Source organism: Solenopsis invicta, chromosome 2 (genome assembly GCF_016802725.1).
Source record: "Solenopsis invicta isolate M01_SB chromosome 2, UNIL_Sinv_3.0, whole genome shotgun sequence".
Taxonomy (NCBI): Eukaryota; Metazoa; Arthropoda; class Insecta; order Hymenoptera; family Formicidae; genus Solenopsis; species Solenopsis invicta.
In genome coordinates, this window is record NC_052665.1 from 18,393,746 (window position 1) to 18,415,851 (window position 22,106).

General features: G+C 34.1%; 6 protein-coding genes and 1 long non-coding RNA gene across 14 annotated transcripts; 4 read left to right on the top strand and 3 right to left on the bottom strand.

Moving 5' to 3' along the window:
* The first annotated feature begins 186 nt into the window (after positions 1 to 186).
* Positions 187 to 4,735, top strand: LOC105193618 (vacuolar protein sorting-associated protein 53 homolog). Its single transcript, XM_026135410.2, has 13 exons — positions 187 to 421; positions 670 to 1,070; positions 1,153 to 1,273; positions 1,445 to 1,581; positions 1,972 to 2,398; positions 2,579 to 2,925; positions 3,016 to 3,165; positions 3,230 to 3,355; positions 3,526 to 3,604; positions 3,754 to 3,902; positions 3,982 to 4,147; positions 4,220 to 4,366; positions 4,445 to 4,735. The coding sequence occupies exons 1-13, from the start codon at positions 335 to 337 to the stop codon at positions 4,604 to 4,606; spliced, it is 2,499 nt and encodes an 832-aa protein (XP_025991195.2). The 5' UTR covers positions 187 to 334; the 3' UTR covers positions 4,607 to 4,735.
* Positions 4,736 to 4,742: 7 nt separating this feature from the next.
* On the bottom strand, positions 4,743 to 7,392 carry LOC105193625 (60S ribosomal protein L7a). The gene is made up of 6 exons (XM_011158154.3): positions 7,241 to 7,392; positions 6,591 to 6,705; positions 6,353 to 6,502; positions 6,029 to 6,249; positions 5,690 to 5,812; positions 4,743 to 4,986 (listed from the first exon to the last, which is right to left on the bottom strand). The coding sequence occupies exons 1-6, from the start codon at positions 7,253 to 7,255 to the stop codon at positions 4,804 to 4,806; spliced, it is 807 nt and encodes a 268-aa protein (XP_011156456.1). The 5' UTR covers positions 7,256 to 7,392; the 3' UTR covers positions 4,743 to 4,803.
* Positions 7,393 to 7,650: 258 nt separating this feature from the next.
* On the top strand, positions 7,651 to 9,953 carry LOC105193647 (arginine-hydroxylase NDUFAF5, mitochondrial). Of its 6 annotated transcripts, none has more exons than XM_039458792.1 (5): positions 7,679 to 7,806; positions 7,976 to 8,103; positions 8,176 to 8,855; positions 8,948 to 9,132; positions 9,209 to 9,953. In XM_039458792.1, exons 3-5 carry the CDS (start codon positions 8,257 to 8,259, stop codon positions 9,496 to 9,498), a joined length of 1,074 nt encoding a protein of 357 aa, XP_039314726.1. In that variant the 5' UTR covers positions 7,679 to 7,806; positions 7,976 to 8,103; positions 8,176 to 8,256; the 3' UTR covers positions 9,499 to 9,953. The 6 variants fall into 6 exon arrangements, with proteins under 6 accessions (XP_039314719.1, XP_039314726.1, XP_039314735.1 ...); XM_039458801.1 differs by having other exon boundaries at positions 7,976 to 8,078; positions 8,189 to 8,855; XM_026135411.2 differs by having other exon boundaries at positions 7,680 to 7,806; positions 8,189 to 8,855.
* On the bottom strand, positions 8,893 to 11,408 carry LOC105193634 (ubiquitin-fold modifier-conjugating enzyme 1). Of its 2 annotated transcripts, none has more exons than XM_011158170.3 (5): positions 10,901 to 11,144; positions 10,550 to 10,681; positions 10,188 to 10,355; positions 9,957 to 10,075; positions 8,893 to 9,125 (listed from the first exon to the last, which is right to left on the bottom strand). In XM_011158170.3, exons 1-4 carry the CDS (start codon positions 11,021 to 11,023, stop codon positions 9,995 to 9,997), a joined length of 504 nt encoding a protein of 167 aa, XP_011156472.1. In that variant the 5' UTR covers positions 11,024 to 11,144; the 3' UTR covers positions 8,893 to 9,125; positions 9,957 to 9,994. The 2 variants fall into 2 exon arrangements, with proteins under 2 accessions (XP_011156472.1, XP_039314749.1); XM_039458815.1 differs by lacking the exon at positions 8,893 to 9,125 and adding an exon at positions 11,218 to 11,408 and having other exon boundaries at positions 9,499 to 10,075; positions 10,901 to 11,033.
* LOC105193658 (SAP domain-containing ribonucleoprotein) lies at positions 11,229 to 13,954 on the top strand. Of its 2 annotated transcripts, none has more exons than XM_011158203.3 (7): positions 11,229 to 11,628; positions 12,348 to 12,444; positions 12,521 to 12,588; positions 12,900 to 13,145; positions 13,274 to 13,402; positions 13,500 to 13,571; positions 13,668 to 13,954. In XM_011158203.3, exons 1-7 carry the CDS (start codon positions 11,578 to 11,580, stop codon positions 13,767 to 13,769), a joined length of 765 nt encoding a protein of 254 aa, XP_011156505.1. In that variant the 5' UTR covers positions 11,229 to 11,577; the 3' UTR covers positions 13,770 to 13,954. The 2 variants fall into 2 exon arrangements, with proteins under 2 accessions (XP_011156505.1, XP_011156513.1); XM_011158211.3 differs by having other exon boundaries at positions 12,521 to 12,582.
* Positions 13,955 to 14,062: 108 nt separating this feature from the next.
* Positions 14,063 to 16,129, bottom strand: LOC120359779. Its single transcript, XR_005576556.1, has 2 exons — positions 15,447 to 16,129; positions 14,063 to 14,429 (listed from the first exon to the last, which is right to left on the bottom strand). It is a non-coding gene; the product is annotated as an uncharacterized LOC120359779 (long non-coding RNA).
* Positions 16,130 to 16,864: 735 nt separating this feature from the next.
* On the top strand, positions 16,865 to 20,768 carry LOC105193675. Its single transcript, XM_011158223.3, has 10 exons — positions 16,865 to 17,738; positions 17,977 to 18,042; positions 18,113 to 18,251; positions 18,367 to 18,612; positions 18,717 to 18,863; positions 19,032 to 19,140; positions 19,220 to 19,378; positions 19,448 to 19,638; positions 19,836 to 19,905; positions 19,974 to 20,768. The coding sequence occupies exons 1-10, from the start codon at positions 17,641 to 17,643 to the stop codon at positions 20,099 to 20,101; spliced, it is 1,353 nt and encodes a 450-aa protein (XP_011156525.1). The 5' UTR covers positions 16,865 to 17,640; the 3' UTR covers positions 20,102 to 20,768.
* Positions 20,769 to 22,106: the final 1,338 nt, after the last annotated feature.

The window sequence follows — 22,106 nt, forward strand, 5'->3', positions numbered from 1 at the left end:
GAAAAAAACGGGTTTTTTCCCCTTTAAAACTATATAAGAGACAATAGTATAATCGCTTGTTAAGTAAATCATTAATTAAGTTAATTAGGATTTTTTTTAATTCTAAGCAATTAAATAATGACAGCGAGTTTATCGTGGCTCGATAAAACTCCAATGGTCGTCGAGTCGCTACGACCGCGCTGTTCGCTCCGCGACACCGCGTCGCACACGCGCGAGCGTCTACGAGCGTCATCGACGTGTCATCTGCCACATCCACCAACATCCACCTCGTGCTGCACGGGTGTAACGCGATGCTCGCGTGAATGAGTATGCCCGTGCTTACTCGCGCAACGCGATGGAAAATCACGAGGAAGACGAGTTGGAGGAGCTTCGCTCCACAATCTATACTTTCCCACCGAATGTGCAGAATGTGATCGAACAGGTTAGACTTCCCGCCCGAAGCAGCAGAGCTTTTCTTGAATTCCTAGCTAAATTTATTTTGACATTTTCACCTTTGATATGTTCTTGATACGTTCTACTTAAAAAAGCTTCTCGTTGACTGTTTGAACTGATTTTTTCAACATCGTGTGATCTGTCATTGTTGATGTTTTGCATCATATATATACATATATAAAAGGTTTTCTGTATTGTTTTGTAAAACAAACCTAACGCTGTCTTTCTCACTGTCAGATCTTGACCATCACTGATCCATTGGACCAACCCAATTTCAATGTGGTGGACTACATAAACAATTTATTTCCCACTGAACAGTCATTGTCAAACATCGACGAAGTGGTGAATAAAATAGAAAATAAGATACACACTATTGATAAAGAGATACGGTCAGTCGTACGTGGTCAGACAAATGTGGGTCAGGATGGCAGAGCAGCATTGGAGGATGCACAAAAGGTGATAAGGCAATTATTTGTCCATATAAAAGACATAAAAGACAAGGCGGAACAATCCGAGGAGGTGGTCAAGGAAATTACAAGGGATATCAAACAGTTGGATTTTGCTAAGAAGAATCTTACTGCCTCAATAACAACATTGAACCACTTGCACATGCTTGTGGAAGGAGTGGATAACTTGAAGTACATATACTAACAATATTATATATTTCAACATTATGCAAAATTGTAAAATCTACTATGTATCTATTTTCTTTGGCTTTAGAGTATTAACACAAAAGAAGCAATATGGAGAAATTATTTTACCGTTGCAAGGAGTGATGCAGGTGATGCAACATTTTAATAGCTACATGGACATACCACAAGTGAAGCAATTATCCGATCAAGTAAGGGTGCAAATTGTATCTTTAATTCTTACCCAATGCCTTCTTATCTTTTTCTTCAAGAGGACATATAGAACATATAGGAATAAGGAAGAAGTTGTTTTTCACACAGTATTGTAAATACTAATAATAGAATACTTTTGATTAAATGTTTTATCTTTATCTGAACAATAGGTTCAGCAAATTCAGGATGAGTTGGCCCAGCAAATTACAGCGGATTTCAAACAGGCCTTTTCAGGCCAGAATCCAAAGCATTTCAATCAGTTGACGGAAGGATGTTTAGTATTATCAGAATTACATCCTAAAGTGAAGTATGTATAGATATTTGTAGATGTATTATAGTAAGGAAAGGCCTCCAATTCAAAAATTTGAAAAATTATGTAACTTTGGCAGTACATAGATTATACCTTGACATGTAGTAAATTTGATTTACTGCTCGAATTCAGTAAAATCAATCTTTAAAAATTTTTTACTTTTACTATTCACCAACAAAAAGAGATAAAACAAAATTTTAGAGAGATTTTAGAAGTTGAGAGATTTCATTCCTTCAGGATGAATTTGTGCAGCAAAAAAAATCATTTATTACATGTTAAAACATCCTCCATGTATTGCTAAAGTTTTTAAATTTTCGAGTTGGAGATCTTTTCTTATAAGTAACAATAAGAATTTGATAATGATTGAAATACTTTTCTTTTTCAAAGGAAAGATCTGCTCGTTTGGTTTGTAAATATTCAATTGCAAGAATATGCACATTTATTCGATGAGAATCAGGATTTTGCCTGGTTGGATAAGATAGATCGAAGATATGCATGGATCAAAAAACATCTAATCGACTTTGAATCTAAGTTCGGTATAATCTTTCCTCAAGATTGGGAGATTTCCGAGCGAATAGCCGTACAATTCTGCCATGTCACGCGTGAAGATCTTACTAAGTTGATGAACAAGAGACGTAATGAGATAGACGTTAAATTGTTGCTTTATGCGATTCAAAGAACCAGTAATTTCGAAGCGCTGCTAGCGAAGCGTTTTATCGGCAGCACTTTGGAGACTACTGATACTAAGAACACGTCAGTCAGTAATGAAGTTGCGGAGAAAGTTCCGGGAAATCCTTTTGAAGAAGATGAAAAGGTATAACAAAACCGTTTATATATATATGTATCTATATTTATGTAATAATAGTAATCAGTAGTAACTTTATGTAGTAGTAGTAATGGGAATAGCTGGGACTTTCATCTTCCCTACCTACATCTAACGAGTTTCATATTCATTGTATTATTGAAAAAGTATTTCATTCTTTTATAACTACAGGTTGAAAACGAAAAACCGAGGCCATCTCCATTCGAAAAACTAATAGGACGATGTTTCGAGCCGTATTTGAGCATTTACATAGAAAGTTTGGATCGCAATTTGGCAGATCTGATGGACAAGTTTGTGTCCGATTCTAAAACGCAGCCGCCAGGTGCTAAAGAATTCGACGGCATTGAAGGCCCGAGCAGTGTCTTGAGTTCATGCGCCGATCTGTTTGTATTTTATAAAAAGTGCATGTTGCAATGTACGCAACTCAGCACCGGTTTAATTATGCTGAGCCTCGCCGAGACTTTTCAAAAGTATCTACGAGAATATGCAGTTAAAATCTTACAGAATAATTTACCCAAGTAAGTTTAAAAATAATGCAAATTAATTTCAGAATTTATGTGTGTCTTGATGCAACTTAATTTATACATATTTTAATGTAACCGTTATAGAGGCAGTGCAGGAATTGGTACCAGCATGGGCAATATCACACGTGATCTCAGGGAGCTATCAACTTCAGGTTTCATACAAAATTTCCAAAGTTTATTAAAGGAGGGAGAAACTACCAGATTTAATAAAGAGGAACAATCTCGTATATGCTGGTAAATACATTTGTTATTAATTCTTCATTTCCATTTAATTATTAAAATAATATATCTTTTTCAGTATCTTAACAACCGCAGAATATTGTTTAGAAACGACACAGCAATTAGGGGAGAAACTTCGTGAAAAGACAGATAAATGCTGTTCGGATAAAATAAACTTGTCTCAAGAACAGGATATCTTTCACAAGTAAGTTTTCTTTTTGTTCCCTTAATGTATATATTCTTAGAAATTTGATGTCATTGAATTCATTATTTTTAGCGGAAGTCATAAAGTAGCTCATTAGATGTAGGTATAGGGAACTTTTTTATTTTGGCTGAAAACCCTTAACTTAATCCTCCTTTCATTGTTTGTTTTAGCGTGATTTCTAATTGCATTCAGTTGCTAGTTCAAGATCTGGAAACAGCATGTGAATCCGCATTGACTGCAATGACTAAGGTAAATTATTAAAAAAGTTACAATTATCAATAGTACATTAATTACACATAATTCAAATATACTATTGTCCTACAATATAATATATGTACGTGTATGTGTGTGTGTGTGTGTATCGTATGACAAAAATATAGTAACTCTGTTTTCCTTAGGTACAATGGAGTTCTGTAGAAGTTGTGGGCGATCAGAGTAATTATGTTAATACAATAATAGCGCATCTTCGACAAACAATACCCACCATACGAGATAGACTATCCTCTTGTAGAAAATACTTCACACAATTTTGTGTCAAATTTGCCAGGTAAAACATTTGTCATATACTTATAAATTTAGATGTTCCTTTTCAAGGTTCTCTAAAATATTTGGATATTTTGTTTCAGCTCTTTTATACCAAAATTAGTACAACAATTATTTAAATGTAAGCCATTAAACGCGGTCGGTGCGGAACAGCTATTATTAGATGTCCACATGTTGAAAACAGCTTTGCTAGATCTTCCGTCGACGGGTTATCAAATACAAAGAAAAGCTCCAGTCACATATACCAAAGTGATTAAATATTTTACAAAGAGTAGATAAATATATTAAATATATACTTGATGTATGTTACTTATTTTACAGGTTGTGGTCAAAGGTATGGCAAATGCTGAAATGATATTAAAGATTGTAATGTCTCCAATTGAATCTCCCAGCGACTTTGTAAAACAGTGCAATATACGCTTACCCGATTTGCAGTCTTCGGAATTTCAAAAGATTTTAGATATGAAGGTAATTTTTGCAAAAGTTAAAATTATAAATCTATTATATTTTTAATCGAGAATCTAATATAATCGATGCATATTTTAGGGATTGAAAAAGACGGACCAAACTGTATTGATCGAGCAATTTAAACAATCTGAAAACACGAATGTTGCAAGCGCTACAAAAAGTCACGTAGTACCTAACAGCCCAGAACATGAAGCTGGAAGAATTAAGCGGCTAGAGAAACTCATTAAGAAACGAATTTAAAATATTAGATATAATATTCATTGTATATACTTAATTTATAGGAATTCTCTCTTATTTTAAGATAATAAAAATCCTTTATACAAAATGGAAAAGCAGAAATATAAACGTGGGAATATTCTAGCAAATAAATACCAGGTACCAGATGTAGTTTATCCTTTATTTTTTTATGTAATCCGTAAGTAATACGGGCAATGATGTTAACCTTGTTTTTGCGCAAGTTCCTTGGCCTTAGCTTTTTCTAATTTCGCTATCCTGGCCGCAGATTTGCTGCCCAATAAACCACCGCCCCAGTGACGCCTGATTTCGTCATATCGATCATTGAAGTTCGTTTTAATGGCTTCAACAATCTTTGCGAAGTTTGCTCTATCGCCAGAATCCACCTGAAATTAAATGATACATTTTAATAAAATTAAGAAATAAAGGTGAAAAAATTAATTTTTTTAAATGTGTATCAGAAATCTTTTGATATCACATTGCATCATTGGATTGGCTCTTTAAGAGTACTCATCATAGAATAATGCAGTTGAATTAAGGCTCCTGAGTACTCGCCGCGGCCATATTGAAGTCGTGACGTCAGAAGCGAGAAATTGCGTGAAATGACACGTAATTTTGTCCGACATGCCATTTGTAAATAAAGCCAATTTGGATAAAACAAACTAAGCAGATGACTTTAAAACACTTTTAAATATCGGTCACGACTATCCTTTTTCCGCCTAACAATCAGTAAATAGTTGTAAAAAGCACGTAAAGTGACGTCTACTTAGACAGGAAAACACACGGATAGCTATTAAAAGGAGTGAAAAATGTACTTTTATGTATAAAATTCAAAGAAACTTTACTCGCGGTCCATTTTTACGAATTTGGTAAATACGAGACAAGTCATGTTTTCACAATGAAACACATAATAACAAAATGACATGCACGATAACATTTCATCGTCAATCTGTCACGTTTCACGTGTATTAGTTCTAATTTTGTCCGCGACGAAATGTCGCTACCGTCAACGCGGAGTTCTCGCCTGAGGAGTCAGGAGCCTTAAATACAAATTATAAAAATATAAAATTTGGTGATATAATTACGTACTTGAGTAAGAGCAACTGCTGAGCAGGTTTTGCGCCTAACCAGACGTCCCAAACGTGCCTTGCCTTTAACAATACAGTATGGTACGCCCATCTTGCGGCACAAAGCAGGAAGGAATAATACGATCTGTAACAACAAAAAATGAACTAATTGGGCTAGCATATACAATTTCTCACAAATATATAACAATATAAAACGTCACTCAGTTGTCATGGGTCATCCCGCGAGTACAAATAAAATTTTACTAATATTTGCATCTTCAGGTGAAGAAATTCAAGCATCATTGTTAAATAGAGATCTTGTACAATATAAATCTATTATAAATTTATTCATATAACTAACCTCAATAGGATCAACGTCATGAGCTATAACAACAAGCTGAGCTTTCTTTTGCTCCACCAGTGTGGTCACAGTGTTGGTTCCACTGCGAATGACATTTGGTCTTTTCGTCGGTGTATCTTCCTTTTTCGCGATTTTTTGCTCGGCTCTCGCCTTCAACCTCGCCTTCTTCATGGCTGCTGATTCGGGACGATACTTCTCCAACACTTTGAATAACTGTGTAGCTACAATAACATTAAAATATTGTTATATTTTCTTGTATAAATGTATGCAGAGAATTTAATAATTCTTTAAATTATTTAATAATGTGTAGAATAACAATCATACCAGTTTGCTTATCCAATGTTTGAGTGAACTGGTTTATTGTTGGTGGTACTTTCAATCTCTTCTGCAACACAGACCTTTGGCGCTGAATACGGATGTATTTTGGCCATCTTACAAAGCGGCTAAGATCACGTGCTGGTTGAATGTCTTGGCCTAAATTTTAAAGAAAAATTTCACATAACATGTGGCTTTGATACAGATGAACTATTAATTAGAAATTAGTAAAATTATTTTGAATTACCAATGCCAAAGTTGCGTGTCCGTTTCTCAAAGAGTGGGTTGGTCACTTTTTTTGGTTCAACCTTCTTAACTGCCAATGGTGCGGCAGCTACCTTTTTCCCAACCTTCTTCTTAGGCTAAAATAGAAAATAAAAAATTATTAGAAATTAACGTTTTCATAATACATTCAAGTTGATAGTCAATTTTCCACAATAAATTCAACTTTTAACCAAATAAAATTAGAATTTCATTGTTATTGCCATTTTTATGCAAAAATATTTTTTAAGAATCCAACGATCTATTTCTTTTATTCCATAAAAATTATGCGTTTATTGCTAAATATTAGTCGTTTAAATTTTCGTCGTAACATCAGGATCTATGAAATTACTTTGCATTATAAAATTAGGTTATGAAATATTAAATTGATATCACATTAACGAATCAGTCCGTTTGAGCGTTACTATAAACAGAAATAGCATCTTTCTGCAGAATTAAAATTTCGGAAAACCACAAGTATTATGTTGCATAGTTATTGAATCAATCAATGGAACGAAAGCATATTTTCGGGCTACACGCCGAGAGAACATGCTTCAGATTCGAATACGGATACTCGTCGTTGATTATGTCGCTCGACGGAAATATTATTTGTACATAACAGTTCGACGATCTTACCTTCTTCTGAACCATCTTTCTAGCTAGAAATCCTCCGGATTTCTGTAAATTTTGTCGGATATAAAACGCGGTACCTCGCCGAGCGCGACGCGAAGTATAGTCGTCTCCGTAAAGAAGGTTTCACACCGCAGCGACACCAAAGTGAAAGAGACGCCATGTCACATCTGTTCTTTCCGGCTGAACTTCTTACACCATTATCTTCTCTCTTTTTCTTTTCAATGTAAAGAAAACAAGAGAAAAGATAAATGGTGCAAGAAGTTAGCTAAAACGAACAGACACGGTTGACACGCGTACAATTTTAAAATATGGCTTCGAAATATGGTTTTCAAACTTTTGCAATTATAAGTATTTATTTTAATAAAATATATAAAAAATTTGTCAATATTTTCAGTAATATTAATTTTAATAATAATATTAACTGAATAAGTATTAATAATAGAAATTAATGGATATTTTAATTAATATTGGAAATGAAAGAAATATGTGCGACTACGCTAAAATGAAGAATAATGAAAACGAGTATTCATGTCATGTTCATGTAGGTGTTGTGCCAGCGCTTTACAACTGTAACAATTATTTCATATTATTACACTTGTTAACGGTCAAAATTTATACTTTTTTAAAAAACTTATTTATAAATAAAATTTATATCTATAAATGTTATATATTTATTTTGTTTATATTTCATTGATAACGTTTTTTTTTTTTTTTAACGTTTTATAATCTTTCTTATAGGTTAAGGTTAATCCTAACCTCGATCTGTGTGGAGACTAAACCGGAGCAACTGATGTCGATTCAATCGTAAACCTGTCGTCTATCGTTGATAATATCTGCAAAAGTACCAACATTTTTTAATCATGATGGTGAAATAATTTATTTTATAGAAAATTAGAAATAAATATTATAAGAGGAAAAAATAAAATTCTACAGAATAGAAATACATTACAGAAGGAGAAAAATTTATAAGTTAATTTAAGCAGAAAAAAAGAATCAATTGAGATTATTGTGATCAAGAAATGACGCCAAAGATTTTATTTCGTGGGACAAGCCAAATATTGCGCGGCAAATTAAATTTGCTGAGTTCCAAGTATAATCCTAATAGTACATGCAATGCTGCATCCATGTCCACATTGCCGCCCGACAGTCCGATGAACGTGTTTGACAGGAACACGAAGTTGTTACAGCGCGAACGCGCCGCCAAGGACGCTAATGTCCAGCTTTATGATTACATCAAGGATGAAGTGGGCGACAGACTAGCCGATCGAATATTTGATATCAAACGAAAGTTTGGCAGGGCTCTCGACCTGGGATGCGGACGCGGTCACGTGTCCAAGCGGATCTTCAGCGAGTCCGTGGAGGAACTGGTGTTGGCCGACATGAGTCCAAGTTTCCTGCAGCAAGCTGAGACCATGGAGGGTGTAAGGGTTAAGAAAGAGACCATTGATGAGGAGAATCCATCCTTTGAGCCCAACAGCTTTGATATGGTGATCAGTTGTCTAAGTCTTCATTGGGTCAATGATCTTCCCGGATGCTTTAGACGTATCAACAGTAGTCTGAAGAACGACGGAGTCTTCTTGGCAGCTGTATTTGGCGGCGAAACGCTTTACGAGTTAAGGTAAAGGCGACATTGCGATCGAGGATCTTCCATCGAGTGTCATGTCTTTGCTTGCGTTTATTATTTCTAGTATTCATTCTCTGATAATACAGAAGTTCCTTGCAATTAGCTGAATTCGAGAGGCACGGTGGGATCTCGCCACATATTTCACCATTCGTGGAAATCAGGGACATTGGATCGCTGTTAACAAGAGCGAATTTTACTATGTTGACTATCGATACGGACGAGATAGTCATTGGTTACCCAAGCATGTTCGAGCTTATGTGGGACCTGAAAGGTAAATGTTATAAAACTTTTGTTTGTATAAAAATTATATAACAGGCAGATATATTACGCAATTTATATTTGTTTAGGAATGGCTGAAAGTAATGCAGCTAGGAATCGTAATTTACATTTACCGAGAGACACGCTTATCGCGGCCGCATCTATATACAAAGAGCTCTACGGAAAGACGAAAGAAGACAATACCGCGTTTGTTCCTGCCACGTTTCAGATAATATACATGTTAGGATGGAAACCGGATGCGTCTCAACCAAAACCTCTTAAGAGGGGAACGGGAGAAGTGTCGCTTAAGGACTTGTACAGACTCAATAAAATAATCAAAGATAGCAAGAAGATAAAATTGGATGACGATGATAAATAGCCTGTATTAAATAACTTTTATTTGATCGCGCGTTGAATGTAAATATTCAATGTATATTAGTAGTAAATATAAGACATTGTAGAATTAAAAAGAAATTTAAAACCCATGAACCAAAAGAGAAATATATTTAGTTTCGCATTGTAGAATTATTTAATGAATATTAATAAATTTTTAAACATTTATGATTTAAAAATAAAAGTGATTTTAGACGTGTAGCGTCTTAAAACTTATTTACAATGTAAAATTTAATTACAATTACTGGAATTCATTTACGTGATCTCTTGTATCAGCAGATACCAATTTTCGTGATTGATCGTAATCATGTACTCTACAACGTCTGTAAATATTTTAAACTGTCTTACGTTTACTTTTATACAAACTTAACAAAATCTATATAAATTGTATAAATTCTTTTTTTTTAAATGGTAGGCATAAAAAATAACTTATTCAACAGTTACAGTTTTTGTTATTTCTGTCCTTGCATGTCGTTGTCAATTCACGATTCTTTATCGTCTTTATGAACTACAATTCCTTTTTCTATAAGCTCTGGAATCTCTACTGCCAGCCATGGTCCCAACTAAAAAAAAATTTTTTTTTTAGAAATTATTTATGAAAGCCTAAAAAGATATTTTTTTATGTTTTTAATTATACATTAAATTATTAAGTATACAATAAAATATTTAGCTTACACCAAGAGCCATTGCATGAGCAATGCCAAATTTGGGAACATTGCGAGCCCACAGTGGCTTGAAATGATCAGTTAGGCAGATCTTGCCACCTCTGTACATTTTTGCTGTTTTACCATCTAATTCTGGTAAAGCAATTTCAGGTGCTGTTGTGGGATATGTAATGGGAATCTAATGTCCAAGAAAAAAATTATTAGTTTTTTTATTAAATCTTGATTCATTCTGTTTTTAATAATTTTAGCATAATTGATAAATATAAATAAAATGTCACTCAAATAGAATTCTATATTGGATATAATAAAACATTTTCCTTATCTTTTTCTTTGTTTAAATAAAAAATAAAAAAATCAAAGATGTCCACTCACATCAAATTCTATTTCGAATTCGTATTTCAGGAAATTCTGAATGTACCAGCACTTGCCAAACCACTTAGTGCCTTCCTTGTTTGATTCCAGTCGAAACCAGTCATTGTCCGCTTCCTTATTATTTTTAACATACTACAACAATAAAATTATATAATGTAATTAAATTTGTATATTAATCATTATGTATTTTAAATCTATCTACAGAATATCTCTATGATTAATGTTACGCTAATCAACATTTTATAAATTAATTTTTAATATTTTTATAAAATTGAGTAACACAAAAACTGTCCATATGGAAGTGACTTCTATAAATTTGCAAGAGAAGAAGAATCGCGTCAATTCCCTCACCTTGATGAGAGCCTGATATTCTTCCTTCAATCTTTGCACCCATAAATCTTTGTCTCTTGGTCCAGCTTTTGTTTGCAACAACGGAATGTTACTCAAAGTTTTCTTCGTCGACTCGTCAACCATCTCGACGGAGCTACAATTTGCGATTTACTTTAGAAGTTAGAGTGCCACCTGCACGATCAGTAGGCCTGCCCTTTTTCGCCGAGCTTTCTACACGATTGGCCTTTCCTCTTTTTCCTTTCACGTTAGAGAAAAAGAGAAAAAAGATAAACCGTGCGAGAAGTTCAGTTGAAAAGAGCAGATACAGTGTCACCAACCTAACGCCGAGCTTCTTCGAGCAATCGCACGACGCGATTAAGGGGAAAAAAATAGAATAATCTCTTCAAATAATTACAAGATATCATACAATTCGTTTTCTCGCTTTCACGGCATTCATTCTCAAAGTTGTTTTTCACGGCGCGTGTTCTTCGATCGATCACGACTGCATTTGCGAACGATTGCATTCCTGTGCATCGTAGCTGTTGAGGCGTATATACATACGTCGTACCGTTCCGTTTACGTGAGGGTTACGGCAGGTACGGCAGCGTGCGAGACGCGGTGTTGGAAACGAGCACTCGTAAATGGTGATGAGATGCTAGATCGTCAGTAACTTACTTGTTACTTAGGGTAAACGCACCATGGCCGACTCGTCCTACGAGAAAGGTTTGACCGAGCTGTCGAAGATGAAGGTGAGCATCACCAATCAACTCGTATTACGTGCAGCTGGGCGATCGCCGTTTTTCCGGCGATACCCTAACCATTAATTTTCCTTGGAGGCCTAAAAAGCCGTGCGGCTTGCTGTTCCCGAAGCTGCCTCGTCTCATTCATTTCCGTTGTTGATTTTAAAGCGTCATTAACACGACAGTGGTCGATTACAGTATATAATATACTCTTATGATATGCAATTATATTTGTAAGACTACATATACAACTATGTTAGGTGATAGTAGAAAAGCGTAAGTGCTCTAGCAAATAAATGTTTTTATTTATCATAATGTAATTTAATAGGTCTATTATGTTGCTTGCACTTTTTTTATTGTCTCTTTCTCTGCTACACTCGAATATGTATTTAGCTCGTTTCAAGTACAAATTGCTTTTCAAGCAATGCGAACAAACCCAATTTTAGATAGCATTATTCTTACAAGAAAATAATGTACTTGGAATGGAAAGTCAGGCAAAATGCACTTGACGCAAACGGAACTGTGTTAAGCTTCTGTTTCAATTATAACATGTACAATTTTCTTTACAGATTCTATCTTTTTTTCATAATTTCTAAAATCTTATCTAATCATAACTTTTACAAACAAAGCAGTAAAACATAGAAATTGTTAAAAATTTTTTCAAGTTTTCTTGCAACTGAGACTTCTTTCCTATAAATTTCATTAAACACTGCCATATTTTTTACCAGGTGGCTGACTTAAGAGCTGAATTGAAACAACGAGGACTACCTGCTACAGGAAATAAAAACGAATTAGTAGAAAGACTTCAGCTAGCAATTCATGGAGGTTCTTACTCTATTTTAGCTCTTTTCTTCAATCTAAATCTCTTGAACATGTTTCTAAAATTATTTATATCTTACAGATGCTGCATTGTCCTTGGATGAAACTGCGGAAGAGATTTTAGATGAAGATGAAGTTCTTGGCGTTAGTGTAATATATTAATATATTAAACAATAGATGTGTGATATACCCAAATATTATATACAGCCACGAAATTAATTGTCCACATACAGGATATGAAAATTTATTTATGCTACAAATTTATTTAATATTGTAATTTTTTTAAGGGAAAATTTAATTGGAAGTAAGTTTAAATGGAAGCTCTTGTCAATGATGCATTTCAATCAAAAGTATGCTTTTGATTTGCAGCATAAACTCCCAATATCTTGTATGTCCGGACAATTAGTTTTGTGATTGTATATTTCTGTTAGAAATATATAAGAATTTTGAATTAATTACAGGATGAAGAAATTGAAGAGTTATCCAGTAAGCCAGATTCACAGGAGATCCCTGAAAAGCGAAAATTGTCTATAGAAAGCAATAACCTAAATACCAATGCAAAAAAGATAGTGCTGAACCGCAAACCTGTATTGGAGGAAATAAAGAATGATCAAGTGGAGAAGAAAGAAAACAAAGGAGCCCAATCATCTGAAGACATGCCGCCAGAGAAAAAGATTATCAAACTATCGGAGCTCAGCACGAAAGAGGTAGATAGCTAAAGATTTATATTATTTTTATCCACTATAACATCGAGTGATAAAATTTACTTGCTCTAAACAATGCAACGCTCATTGCATTGTATTATTTATACATAATAGTGTTAATTTTTTGACAGAGATTAGAGATGAGGGCTAAGAAATTTGGAGTACCATTATCAGAGTCAGCAAAGAAGGAGGCTAGATTAGCTCGTTTTAACGTTAATAACCAAAATAACAAATCGGCTGCATCCATAAAGACACCCGTGGTAAGAAATTTATTATAAAGATTATATTACAAGTTTACATTATAGAAACAAAATAATTCATAGAATCATTTTATAACTGTCGATAAATTTTTCACAGCCTACTACATATGAAGTACTGAAGAAACGTGCAGAAAGATTTGGAAGCTCGGTGTCCACTTTGATGGAGAAAGTAAGCAAAAATATCTTTGTAAATATGTGCATACATGGAGATTTTTTATATTTTTTTGTTATTAATTTTAGTGCAAATCTTCTGTTTTTTTTTTAGGCTGAATTGGCTGAACGTTTGGAAAAAAGAAAAGCTAGATTCGGTGAAGTAAAGCCCACTGAGAATAAAGTATTTAAGAATAAAATTAAGATTGTTAAATGATACTCGGTGTTATATACTAAAGTGACGATCTAGATTACAAACCTTAGTTTAAGTTTTCTTATTTTCAATAAAGCTATTATATACATATGTAATACATAAGAAGAATGACTTATTGAGGTACTTGAATGCACTTCAATGTACTTCTTAATACCATTATCACTTCAGTATTAAAGCATCCATACTTCTAGTTTTCTTTTTATATTACCTTGTCATGTGTGAATTTCTTGTAAAAAAGTAAGTAAAAGAAAAAATCTCAAAAGTGTATATGAATATTATAGAAATAAACTCGCATGTGCAACAATATTTTAGTCATAATTTATGGTACAAAAACCCAATTATCTACAGTAATAAAAAACAATGTAATACTATATGTACGCAATAAAACTGATAAATTATAACAAGATAGAACAGTATTATTCTTTCAATTGCAATGAATAAAATCTATTTTAACACATCAACTGGTAGTCATCTGATAAATATATCATTGTTGATAATAAATAAGGGTGCGCTCACATGGGATGCGGAATGGCGGAACGTTCGTGATTGGTAGCAGCTTCATTCCGCCGATTCCGCTCCGCTAAGGTGTATTTTCCTATGTCCCATTGAGCGGAAATTGCGGATGCGCAATTAGCGCTGATCAATCGCAAGAGCCTTCCCATACTTATATGAAATAGGAAACAAACTGATAATCAGAAATCACAAACACACATACCCTATAACACAATATTATTTAATATTAAATAATATTCCCGAAATATTAGATTTAATATATATTAAAAAATATATTCTCGGAATATTATTTTAATATTATTTTATTTTTTAATAATATTCGTATAATATTCTAAAAATATTGTAGCTCTTATAGGGTACAGAAACGCCTGCATACCGACTGTGTACCGATTTTGATTTACGTTTTCGCTCTTGCTTCAAAAAGACAGATATAACATAACAACACGGTTATTTATCTGCCATTACAGTAATGAAATATGATAAATTATTTATTGTTGTTTGTGGCTTAAAAAAAAAATTAAAACAAAATCATAGTGCATTGGATCAATGAAAACTGCGTTAGAAAATTGCAAAATTAGGCCTGTTCGTGTTGCTACCCTTTTTGAATTAATTTCTTTGTCGTCTCTCTCTTTCTTACGATCGAATATATATTTATCTCACCTCGAGTGCACAAATTTTTGGGGATTTCAAGCAACTCGAACAAACTTATTGTATATTCTGTATACAGTTGCAAAAAAAGAGAAAATCGCAATTCTTTTGTAGAATAAAAGTACGCATAAAAAATTGGATAAGATAGATTTTACGAGAAAATCGAAAGAAGAGAAAAAAAACCTGAGAATGGCCACGTCCACGATTTAGCTGATACTTCTGATACGATTTTTCGAGACGCCATACGCCATCTCTATAACGTGAACATACACTACGACGCCAATGTATATAGTACAGTCGGTCAATTCCTCGGAAAGCATATCAATTGCGTCTGTTGGCACACCTGGCGAAGGAATGAGTGCCGAGCGCGCGTACACGAACTTTAAATTTTTTCTATCCTAACGGCTTATGCGCGATTTATTGAGTCGCAATTTATGCAAGCGCAATCAGGGCAAGACACAAATACTGAAATGTGGGAGCAAATAAACAGTAGATATTCGTACAAATAAATTGACTCACCGTTCGCTGATCGCTCCGTCTCGTAGTCTCAGCCGCCGCTTGCGAAGATTCAAGATCCTCCTCTCGATTCATACTTGGCACAAACGCGCGACACTCAGTTCGTTTTCGGCACCTCCGGTACTCACGCCTGTCGAAAACTCGAGATACGGGATACGGGGCAACGGAGAAGACGCGATTAAACGCGCGACGCGACTTCGTGCCATCCCGACCGATTATTGTCGTCTGAGCGACACGAAGAATCCAAGATTTTTCTCACGACGATTCGTCTTGAATTCATACTTGGCACGCGCGAGCCTTCGTTTTCGGAACTCTCGAAACCCTCCTGGTGCTTACGAGTGTCAGAAACTCGGAATAAGAGGCAACGGAGAAGCTGCGAAACACAATTGAACGCGACACGACTTCGCACCATGCATTCGACACGACGGATGTCGGTACGAAGGCCGACACTTCACTTTCGGCAGTTCACGACACTCTCGAAACACTCGCTCGCATCAAACACTCGTACGGGATGACGAGGATACGAGTTGAAATGCGCTGCAACGCACCGCGACCTTCCGCCGAGCTCCCTAACCGACCGACTGCTGGCACTGCGTACTGCGTAGTGATGCGTGGCCACGCGCACGCGCTTGCGCGCCGCTACTAGGGGAAAGTAGGGTTATTGTACGCACTGGGTAATTGTACGCTTCGTGGTTTGGCACCTTCCCAATGAATAAAACTTATATCACGACGATATTTGTAGGCTGAAGGCATTTTTTAAATATATAACCATACGTTATATCATTTAAAAACGTAGTTAATTTAAAAAATAAGAAAAAGTAAAATCATGATTTTTCTTGCGATTTTGGCGTTCAGAAAATAAGGCAATAAGTCTGTATTTTTACTTTATTCGTTTAATTTTGTTATACCTAACAAAAGTACGTTTTTTCCTGCGTTCTTTGAGCTATTGTTTATTAAATTTAATTAAATAGTCATCCAGTAATTGTTTATTTATCAAATCAAGTCCGCCGTCGACAATTTTACGCATCCATCTTGAAAGGCGTGAGACCACGTGAGATCAACTATAGTGCCACTAGTACAGTGTAGTGCAGTGTAGTGTAGTTAAAAGAATGGGCTATAACCTCATTTTTCCTCCGCGTCCATTTATCCAACCGCATGTACAATTACCCAAGGCCCGAGAAATTTTTTCGTTTAACCACTTGCTTCTTTTTGCTGAATATAGCATTATCAAATAAAAAATTGTTCAATATGACAATACATAATGATAAAAAAATGTTTAAAGTTTCTATTTCTGTACTCGTATCGATTTCAACTTTAAAAATCACTTCACTGCGATAAATTTCCCTTAGGTGCGTGCAATTTACCTACTTTCCCCTACGCAGTGCTAGGTAGTCGGTCGGTACGTCGGGTAGGCGGGCGGGGGGAGATCGTGGCGAGTCGCGGCGCATTTTAACTCGCATCCTCGTCATCCCGTACGAGTTTTTGACGCGAGCGAGCGTTTCGAAAGTTTCGTGGAGTGTCGGAAGTGAAGTAAATTGTCGGGCGTTCGTGCCAACATTCGTCGTCAGTCGGATGCGATGTATTATGCAAAATTGTGTCGCGTTTAATCGTGTTTTGCATCTTCTCCGCTGCCTCATATCCCGAGTTTCCGACTGAGAAAGAAGCATGAAATAGCATGAAATCGATATTGTAATGACAATAGCATGAGGAAGCATGAAATCAATATCATAATGACAATTATTTAATGAATTATTAAAATTAATAAATTAATTATTAATTAATTAAGTCTTTTGTTTGTCTTCGTGACAACACGAAACATGTGCAAAAGTTATTCCGCTGAAAAAAGAAAAAGAAAACGGCAGAATCGGCGGAATGAAGCCGCTACCAATCACAAAAACGTTCCGCAGTTCCACCATTCCGCATTCCATGTGAGCGCACCTTGAGAGAACTAGATAATAGTAGGGTATTTTCTTTTAATGATTTGGTCATACCACTGGTCTGCCATTGGTAAACATCAGCGACACCAGCGTCAATCAGAGGGGAAAATTATTGTTTCCTCCAGTTTCCTCTGCCGGCATGTGTTTTCGATGTTTTCTTAACAATAGTCCTTCAGAATATTTTGATCATCTCGGATTTCTCTCACGATAGAACGATATTTGATATTTCGGGACACTGTAGAAGCGTATGACACATCGACATGCATGTCTCGCGAATGTCAATATACATTGTGTTTTATGTGTGTGCCTTCTTGAACGTCTATTGCGAGGAAGCTGATACATTCGATGATGTCACACTGTAAGTATTTTGACACCTTAATACGCATTTTGTCTCCAAAAATAAATGCATTATATAAGCAGCACCATTTCTAAACTATATTACTTCCTTGTCCTTAAACACTTATTTAATCGCATGCAAAAGCTGTTTCATAATCCATATCAATATATTATTAATTGCATGTTTATATATTGATAATATAAACGTACAGTGCATCTTTAATCTCAAATCTTCTATATAAATATCTTTTTTGTTTTAGACCCACTCCTGAGTTACAAAAAATACACTCGTTCTTCTATATGTCAGCAGACGAAGACTTGCCTAGGTATAAGTAATTCTGTATAAAGTACAAAATGTTGAGATTGATAGATTATTTTAATTCCTTTAAATTTTAGTTTAGAGGAAAAAAAGAATGAGCAGTCGCTTACCATAGCACAGCCATGCAAGAGCAGAGAACTAGATGAACGGAACACTCAGGAAGCAATCTTCTATAAACGTTTAATTACTATATTATTATCAAATCTTGCGGTACAGGTAAGTTGCTATGTATAATTAAAAAGAGTAAAGTCTAAAACTATGTGTATAAGCTTTTTACTCAAAGTCAATAAAAAAATTTTTAATTATATAATGGAATAAATTTTGCTTGCAGAGAATTGATGATAGATTAGTTGGAACGATCAATATAGAAGCATCTTCTTCCCAGTTTGAGTATCTTCAGAACTTTGTAAATGGCCAAGGTTCTATAAGGGAAGCTGACAGAATTCTCAATAATGCGATAAAGCAGTCTGAATACTCGGCATGTCATTATATGGCAGAAGTGTCTCATTATTTCAATTTGTTTATGGACAAAGCATCAGATTATTTGATATATTATCTATCATTTATGAAAGAACACGTAAGAATAATAGTATAATTTGTGTAATATTTAAGATGTACTTTTACATTTTCAGCTTATATATCTAATAACATGGATCTAATTGATTTTCTAAACTGTTACAGTGGGACATAACTATAATCTTCTTCACAGTTATTTCTAGTTTTATTATTTTAAGGAGGCAAAGATGGTCTCGGAGATTACTTATCTTTATCATGATCGATGTTATATTTGTAATCAGTTTTTTCTTAACTTGGTGGCGACTTATTAAGGTAATTTACATATTATTTTATTATAAAAGATATATTTTAAGATATATATACATTTGTATAGTAATTACATCTATGTTGCGTAATGAAACATATTAAATATTCAGATACTACATTTTGAATAAGATAATGGTTACAAATTATTTTTTATTTAATTGCTCTATTTTGTAGGAAACAGAAATCAAATTAATGGCGGCACAATCGCAATTTGCAGAAATGCCAATCGCCTGCCAACCACATAAAATGAGTTTTTTGGATAAATGGCTTGCGTCGATTTTTCGTGAGTACTGTACTCTGTAATTTGAGATAAATTTGAAATATTTAATGTATGTTATTTGAGGGTGAAAATTTATTTACAGCTACAAACGATTGTGAAAAATACTATGAAACGATTATGACAAATCCTAGATTGCAAGTAACACCAGCCTATGCATTAACTCATTTTCTCAGTGTAACAATTTTTCAACCTTTTTCATATTTTGGACTCGTTATATCTGAATTTGTAGATAATGCTACTGGTAAGAACAAAATATTTTAATATTATTAACAGAATATTATTGAATTATTAATTATGTATTGTTTCACAGGTAAATTGAGCTGGTGGTATAGGTCCTTTATCGTAACCGCCCTTTTCTTAAGTATCTGCGTATGTATAATATTGATCCCATTTTCTTGGATTGGCGGATCTATTAATTTCGGTATTGGACCATTCTTCAGATTTGGATTAAAAGGTAGAAAAAATTCCAAGAAAGAAGAGCGAATTGAACGGGTTCATGAGGTATTAATTATATTTTTATTAGTCTTAAAATTATTTTTTGCTATATTCATAAATTAAATTATCGATGAAAATTATTGTTTTCTCATCAAAAGATTATTAGTTGTAATACTAAAAAAATTTCATATATTATTAGTAGTACAAAATTTTTCTATAATGTTATAAATATATTTAAATGTACACATATTTTTTTATTATAGGATACTACATCTAAGAAAAAATTGAAAGATTCAGAAAAACCGAAGCAAATTACATTAGGGCGAGATAATGGTAATACTAAAGAAAAGAGAAGTAAGATATTTTCACAATTCCTATATATAATTATTATTGCATATTAGATCTTGCTGGAGGCGACGCTACCGAGACGAAGCATCTAATAGTAAAGTATAAAAAGTGCAAGTGTAAATACAAAAATGGAGATGGAGATGTGGAATGTGAAAAAGAGGAAGATAGAAAAGACTGCTAACAATATCTTTCTTACATTGTCGCATATACAATGCTTTTATAGTGTTTTACATTGGGCGGCACTGAAGCACATTCAATGCATTTTGCACTAAAACCAACACTATTGGAGCTCGTGTTGAATTTCTGCATTTAGTACACACTAAGTGCGCATCAGTTCGGCCAATAAAATACGCTGTTATTTAATTTTGTTTCACATTTCTAATAATCATTAATTTTTTTAAATTTATAATTATTAATTTTTTAAATTAGTAATTATTAATTTCTATGTTATTGATAATAAGCATATCGATGTTGTTTGAAATAAGCTCATTATTTATCTTATAGTACGAAAATATTGGTGACCATAAGTCGATTTTAAGGTAACTATAGTGTCGTTTTAATATTTTGCAAATATTAAAGAAATTTATATTATTGTATTGTAAGATATATAATTTTTCATGTTTTTTTACTGGTCTATTTTAGTATCGTTTATAGGAATTGTACTATCTAATCAGCGCGGATGCGAATTACTGGTGCAGGGGCACCTTGTATTTTTATAAATTATTACTACTTGCTGTGATAGGCCTTGTACTGGATTGTAAGATAATATTTACCAATTAGCTTATATATGCAGCTTATTTTGTATAGCTTATTCTAAGTACCTTATTAAACGATACATTAATACTTAACATAACGCTTTATTACAATCACCCATTGCATATTTAATCGCCGAATATTAATAAAGTGGGAGTTCCATTCGAACAGCTTGCACGCGGGATGAATAAATGGTAGATGCGGCGGAAATGAAAACATTCTGTTGTTCGACCGGCAGCCCGGCGGCTGCGCTTTATGTCAACTCAGCTTAATGATCGGTGTGCAAGCAAGGATTTGTCAAATTTGCTAAACGTAACGTCTATCTTCCTCGTGTAATTTCGCCTATACTCTGTGTATTCGCGAATGAACGGTCCAGCCGTAATTGGACGAGAATGACCTTATTGAAGTACGACGCTTGGAAAGTAAACAGTTGAAAGCAAAAATCGAAAGACAAGAAGTTACCTTTTATTCTATTTTCTTCTGATAAATGAAGGATTTCGATTGTAGCATTTTAAAAATAAAATCGAAAAATGTGCAATTAAAGAAAAAGATCAAATAATTTCACATTTTTCAAATTTATTTCTAAAATAATACAATCAAAATCCTTCATTTTATCAAAAGAATATAAGATAGGTATGTTATTCGATTTCCATTATAAAAATATGATGTACTTTTTATCAACGTTATTTTTGTTTCATATATCTTCTTTTACGCGGGGCGTAATTAAACATTGTTAGCTGTACATACAAGCCGTATAAATTATAAACTATAATGGGCAGGTACCATTAAAAGATTTTAATATATAAAATGCACGATGTGATCTTGAATAGAAAAAAAAATGTATCTATCCGGTGTTTGCAGCAATTTTCTCCGGTGTCGTACAATGAAATCATACTCATTGAATTACGATGATATTAGACAATAATAAATTTGACGGCAAATTGAGCAGTGTTTTATATCAGGAACTCGGTAATTACCGAGTATGCACAAAGAATACATACTAATTAGTGTCAAAAATCGTGTACACGAGCGATTTCTTTCTGACGGTAAAAAGATGCAAGCAAAAAACTTTGAAAAATAAGGTGACCGCCGTTCTTCATTTTTTTTTTTTTTTACATCGTTTGGTAATTTTTCGCGGTATCGATCTTTTGTACGGAAGCAAACATTTTGCGTTTCGAATTTGAAGCGTTAAAAGGTTATGCATTATTGCAAATGTGTGTACCTTTTATAGTCATCGGATTTCAATCCGTTAATGAGTCGTGAGTGAGGTATTGCATTTCCGCCAGAAGCGTGCATTTACCGAAAGTGGGAATGTATTGCGGGTTTTTCATTACGCAAGATTTATTGCAAAATGTCACGTCCTGTTCTGTCCATTTTTTTTCTACGTACATCTATACCCGACAAAATTGAATACGCGTTAACAAAGTAAATTA

Excerpts from the sequence above, each read along its gene's own strand:
- LOC105193618 (XM_026135410.2), top strand. The coding sequence starts at position 335 with ATGGAAAATCACGAGGAAGACGAGTTGGAGGAGCTTCGCTCCACAATC. Across the intron at positions 2,926-3,015 it reads TTACAGAATAATTTACCCAA|AGGCAGTGCAGGAATTGGTA; the intron begins GTAAGTTTAAAA and ends TAACCGTTATAG. Across the intron at positions 3,605-3,753 it reads CATTGACTGCAATGACTAAG|GTACAATGGAGTTCTGTAGA; the intron begins GTAAATTATTAA and ends TGTTTTCCTTAG.
- LOC105193625 (XM_011158154.3), bottom strand. Across the intron at positions 6,250-6,352 it reads AACATTGGATAAGCAAACTG|CTACACAGTTATTCAAAGTG; the intron begins GTATGATTGTTA and ends ATGTTATTGTAG. Across the intron at positions 4,987-5,689 it reads CAGCAGTTGCTCTTACTCAA|GTGGATTCTGGCGATAGAGC; the intron begins GTACGTAATTAT and ends ATTTAATTTCAG.
- LOC105193647 (XM_039458785.1), top strand. The coding sequence starts at position 8,257 with ATGACGCCAAAGATTTTATTTCGTGGGACAAGCCAAATATTGCGCGGC. Across the intron at positions 8,856-8,947 it reads GAAACGCTTTACGAGTTAAG|AAGTTCCTTGCAATTAGCTG; the intron begins GTAAAGGCGACA and ends CTGATAATACAG. Across the intron at positions 9,133-9,208 it reads GCTTATGTGGGACCTGAAAG|GAATGGCTGAAAGTAATGCA; the intron begins GTAAATGTTATA and ends ATATTTGTTTAG.
- LOC105193634 (XM_011158170.3), bottom strand. The coding sequence starts at position 11,023 with ATGGTTGACGAGTCGACGAAGAAAACTTTGAGTAACATTCCGTTGTTG. Across the intron at positions 10,356-10,549 it reads AATTCGAAATAGAATTTGAT|ATTCCCATTACATATCCCAC; the intron begins GTGAGTGGACAT and ends CTTGGACATTAG. Across the intron at positions 10,076-10,187 it reads CTCATGCAATGGCTCTTGGT|TTGGGACCATGGCTGGCAGT; the intron begins GTAAGCTAAATA and ends ATTTTTTTTTAG.
- LOC105193658 (XM_011158203.3), top strand. The coding sequence starts at position 11,578 with ATGGCCGACTCGTCCTACGAGAAAGGTTTGACCGAGCTGTCGAAGATG. Across the intron at positions 11,629-12,347 it reads CCGAGCTGTCGAAGATGAAG|GTGGCTGACTTAAGAGCTGA; the intron begins GTGAGCATCACC and ends ATTTTTTACCAG. Across the intron at positions 12,445-12,520 it reads TCAGCTAGCAATTCATGGAG|ATGCTGCATTGTCCTTGGAT; the intron begins GTTCTTACTCTA and ends TATATCTTACAG.
- LOC105193675 (XM_011158223.3), top strand. The coding sequence starts at position 17,641 with ATGCATGTCTCGCGAATGTCAATATACATTGTGTTTTATGTGTGTGCC. Across the intron at positions 19,141-19,219 it reads ATGGCTTGCGTCGATTTTTC|CTACAAACGATTGTGAAAAA; the intron begins GTGAGTACTGTA and ends ATTTATTTACAG. Across the intron at positions 19,639-19,835 it reads GAATTGAACGGGTTCATGAG|GATACTACATCTAAGAAAAA; the intron begins GTATTAATTATA and ends TTTTTATTATAG.